Raw genomic sequence first — 4,882 nt, 5'->3', positions numbered from 1 at the left:
GGTAAGACTCCTTGGCATGTATTAATGTCGAAGGTCCTGCACAATATCGGAGTTACGCAGTATCTTCCAGGAAATCTAAGCAGTCTTGCTTTCCATGTAACCTAGGCATGCTACGCCCGCGGTGTGTAGGCATGTCGTGCTCCCAGAGAAACGCCCGGGGTGCACCGTAACACTGTCCACCAAGGATGTTCGTTCCAGCATTGCGCATCAGTTGGGTATTATTGTATGCAGGCTGCCAGCTGTAGGATTTTTTTTTCTTGCATATATATATTGTGGATCAGGCCATGTGTTTTTCCCCTGACCTGACATGTCGAGATTGGAGGCAGTACCATGGGAATGTGGCTGCGGTGCAGTCATGAAGAATTCGATATAGACTGCACGAGAGTACTGCCGAAAAAGAAACCGGATCGTCAGAAACAGAGGATGCCGATGAAGAGCCATTTTCTTGACTTCAAAAACAGATGCCGTTTTTGGAAACTCTTACATGGTTGGTCGCAATACCATGCCACCCTTCAACATTGGACGAACGGAGACAGACTCAGCACATTTTCCATTTTTAGACCCAAGGACGATATCACATATTATTTAACTCATGGCCAATAGCAGTATAATCAGGTACATGAGAAAAACATCCTAAAAAATGGTGCCTGGTGAAGCAAAGAACATGATCCAAAAGCTAGAAGAAATATGCTTCAAGCATTACCATGTGTTCATTTCTAAAACCGAGAAGACATGAAGATGAGCAACATGATCAGAATCAGAAGCAATTGATGCTCTGCTACACCTGGAGTAACTGGTGCAATTTGTTCCAATTTTCCAAAAGTAGTTCCGTAGCATACATGCAACAGGAAGAGATGAACCAACCATGAACATCTCTTTACATGCGGCAAATCACAAGAAAAATAAAATAAAACGAAAACTTCTATTTCCAATCAAGCATATCTAAGAGCCACAGAATTTCGGTCTCTGACCTTGCAGCGTCACAGAAATCTAGCTCAATACCAAATACCTCAATGACGTTTGATCCTTTGGACAGGAACAGCAGGGACAACCATGCCCGGATGTCTGATATGAATGGGTTTCTCGGCGAAAACTGGAGGTACTCGTATGCCAGTGCAAGCGCTGCATTACTGTCAATGTACTCAAATGTTGATTCATTAATGATGCAAGCCATCTTGTTGGTATCCTTGCGGTGGGCGAGAACAGACACAGTGATGGCTTGCCCCGTAGGGATTGCCAGCTTGGGTTCGACTTCCATCATCATAATGCAGTCTAGGGTATTTATATGGGCAGCAAGTATATCTGGAATGCCGCGAGGTGCGCACTGTAGGCCTGCTCGAAGGGTGCAGCCTGAAACTGCTTGAGAAAAGATGAGTGGCCCATCAAGCCACATATCAATATAAAACACCAGATCCTCAAATGTGAGCCTTGGTACAGGGAGGTGCTGCATCTTCCGTGGCTTGGAGAAGTTTATATAGAGTTTTTGGTAGTTTGCATCAGAAGGTGGCTGTTTGCAAATGGAAGGCCATTTTCGTGCGCAAATGCATTTCCAGAAGTAATCATCCTTCGCAATTTCATGCCACTGACGGCATACAAGCATGCAAAACACTAGGTCTTTCCCGTCCAATAATGGGAAAACAGCCTTGAGAACTTCACCAGGAACTTCATTTTCCATTCCTATTCAAGAAATTAAGGAGATGGAATGTCCTCTACTCCTTCAGGATAGACACGAGTCTGAAAAAAGATGGAACCAGCCACGAATTAAAAGTTGATAAAAAAGATGCTAATTATTTCATGAGCAGTCAAACAAAAGTAGCAGAACTACTCCTGTATTCAATATCACCGTAATATGAATTGCATAAAGATGGCTAATAGGGTAAAACGTAGAACACACTTCACAGAGCAAGGACAGATGGGTGCTTGATATGAACAAAATCCATGTAGAATAACAAATTAAGTGAATACCCAAAATTGTAGACTTCTGTCTTTCCATACATAACCCAAGAATGGATAGGATTCTTCAAGGATCTCGGATCCCAGAAGCGCGTGACAAATGTCACAGCAGCCTAAGACTGTGGAAGCATCCACAATCTATAATGATACTACTTTAGAAATGTAAAGTTCCACAGAAGTTACAACTAAATGATTCATGTCTCCAAGTAACCAATTTGATCAAACAATAAGATATGTAACAAGTTTAATGAAAATAATACTAGTAAAAAATGCAAAATATAGTTCCTTGTGATAAACTCAGAATCAAGTGCTCCAACCATGAAAAAAAAAACAGAGAATACAAGAACCTAGGATGCAGTTCTTGCACATGGTGTGGCCACACCATAGCACATAAGGTATGTTCTCGACTATGTTGAAGGACTCCCAACATATGGGGCACTCCAGGCTTTCTTCTCTACTTGTGCATGAGGATGCCTCGTCATCAGAAAAGCAACATTGGAAGAGGAGCAATTTGGTGTAACCCACATTTTGAACGAGGAAATTTTTGATGCAAAACCCCACATTTCTGTAACCCAAAGAGTGCACTATCTTGAAGATTCTGAAGATAGATCCCTTAGCGCACTTTAAGCTGCTAGACTGGGACAAACAGCTCCTGTGAGTACATGGATGCAAACCAGAAAAGCTACCATTTACTTCTTTTGCATTGAAAACGTAAAACAAGTATATGTTTTCTTAAAAAGTAAACTGCTTAAACTAACCTATGACATTTATTTGGATCCATGGCAAACTGGCAAGCAAGTAAACTTTTTGCACACTGAAGTGAACCAAATGGGCCAGCTTTTCCTGGCACATATCAGCAAAGGCTTTTGGACCTACCAAACACATTGTTTTTCAAGGATGGATGAGCAATTGCTTGACCTAGCAAAAGAACCAAACACGATCACTTGTTCATAACTAAGCAAGTTTTACTAAATTTACAGCATGAGTGCACAGGATACTCCATTGAACACAGTACAGAAGAAACCTTGGGCTCTTCACAGAAACTTGACGGGGAAATTGGAAACTTGTATGACAGTAGGTTGAGATATGGAGCCATATTTTCCTTTCATGTTATACTATAGAACTCGTATAACCAAGTGGAAAGCATTCAAACCAAGTCCAAGGAAGAACAGTAAAGATGTCTGGGGCTCCTAGTTAAAATAATAGCCAATATGAGTTGGAAGATCATGACAATTATGTTCTGTTCCATATCTCTTATTAAATATAACCTTGTTACATAAATTTTAATTATGTTCTGATTAAAGAAGGATAGTGCAGCTGACTTAAACTCAGCTATAACCACAACTAGTGCAGACGATTCACATATAGCCTGACTGTAATGCTACACCAAAATATTTCAGAAGCAACCAAAAGGACAGACACCAAAGAAGGCACTCTAGAGCGAACTGGTTGAGCAGCACATGCGAAGTGCATTCACATTTATCAGGTAACATGGCGATATTTTTTGTTCTTTGTCCTAGGTCATAATTTCCGCTGGTTTGAAATAGAATATCATAATTACGAAACAAAATTGACTCTAATAACAAATCCAACAGGCCAACAAAAACCATAACATATCAATATATAGCAGAAATACCTATATTTATAAAATTGATTCAACCACTATAAGTACTTAGATTCCTAGACATACTTTAGAAATTGAATTGGACCTACATGGCTGGATTTCACTGCAATGCATCAAATGAGAAACTCATGATCGTCAATCTCCGAACCGTGGTCCGACGTGTCCTCGTTGAATCGAAACAAAACCACTGGAGAAGGCGAACCATGGCGAGGAGGGAAGATTCGGACCAAAATTATTGAATCGGGTCATGGCGGAAACAAGAAATTAGACCCACCTGCCAGACAGTGCTCCTTCTCGGCCACCGCTGCTTGTCGGCGCCTGTCGCCTACGATGGACGCCTGCGCTTGGATCCAGCCGTCGCCGCTGTAGATGGCACCGGCAATTGGATTCCCCCGGCGCCTCCACCGCCACCGTGGAGGACGCCCGAGCTTGGATCCCACCGGTGCCGGCCTGGATGAACGCCTCCGCAGATAGCCGCCACGGAGGGCGCCTCCGCTGTGGATCTCGCCGCCGCCGCGTACAGGTTGGTTATTGCGGGAGGGGGAAGCTTCAGGGAGGGGAGAACCAGCAGTTTCCTTCGATACGATAGTGGGTCCCACGTATGGTGCGGTTCACGGGAGTGAATTTATGTCGGATTTTTCAGTTAATATTATTATAATGTTAAATTCAGTAATTCTTAAACAGATTTATGAAAATAATTAATATTTATTTTACTCTACCGTGAAGAACTTCCAGGTCGTCGCGCTCTTGGGGCCCACTTCCATCTATGTGGTCTAGGCATACCTTTGCCCTTGAGGTGGTAGAGGGCTCGAGCGGCTCTACACTTTCTCACATAGAGTCTGTTTCTTCTAATTGCTTCATCTCTTGAGTGGCTCGTGCTATGGATCTAATTACCTCTCTGTATTCTATAATTAGTGACATCAATAAACTTTGTCTCATGACAGCAGTAGATCATGAAAGCAACCTTACTTGACTCATTATTTGATTAGGCCAAAATTATTGCACGACTCTTTCTTCCTCTCACAATATCGCCATTTTCTTCTCAACAAACACTCCGATGCTGGCACACCACGACACGAGACAAGGCACCCAGTGACCTAAACCCAACGACAACGTCATAGCATTCAAGTGAGGATTGACCTAACCCCAATTCCTCATTCGATTTGCAAACTCGATTTCGATCTCACGTTACCACCGAGAGGGGCCACTCTGATTTAGTATCTTAATCTGGGATGATCTGTTAGGTTTGGACTTTGGAGATTTTGACTCTGGGAGATTTTTAAGCCTTTGAGGGCGGTTCTTTCT

At 42.6% G+C, this 4,882-nt stretch overlaps 1 protein-coding gene across 2 annotated transcripts; it reads right to left on the bottom strand.

Moving 5' to 3' along the window:
* Positions 1-785: 785 nt before the first annotated feature.
* On the bottom strand, positions 786-4,181 carry LOC133912715 (F-box protein At5g39250-like). 2 transcript variants are annotated; one of them, XM_062355592.1, is made up of 2 exons: positions 3,852-4,181; positions 786-1,734 (listed from the first exon to the last, which is right to left on the bottom strand). In XM_062355592.1, the coding sequence occupies exon 2, from the start codon at positions 1,673-1,675 to the stop codon at positions 923-925; it is 753 nt and encodes a 250-aa protein (XP_062211576.1). In that variant the 5' UTR covers positions 1,676-1,734; positions 3,852-4,181; the 3' UTR covers positions 786-922. The 2 variants fall into 2 exon arrangements, with proteins under 2 accessions (XP_062211576.1, XP_062211577.1); XM_062355593.1 differs by lacking the exon at positions 3,852-4,181 and adding an exon at positions 3,667-3,845.
* Between the last annotated feature and the right edge of the window lie 701 nt (positions 4,182-4,882).

This window comes from Phragmites australis, chromosome 3 (genome assembly GCF_958298935.1).
Source record: "Phragmites australis chromosome 3, lpPhrAust1.1, whole genome shotgun sequence".
Lineage (NCBI taxonomy): Eukaryota > Viridiplantae > Streptophyta > Magnoliopsida > Poales > Poaceae > Phragmites > Phragmites australis.
The sequence above is the reverse complement of the archived record's forward strand: the minus strand, read 5'-3'. Positions and strand labels throughout refer to the sequence as shown.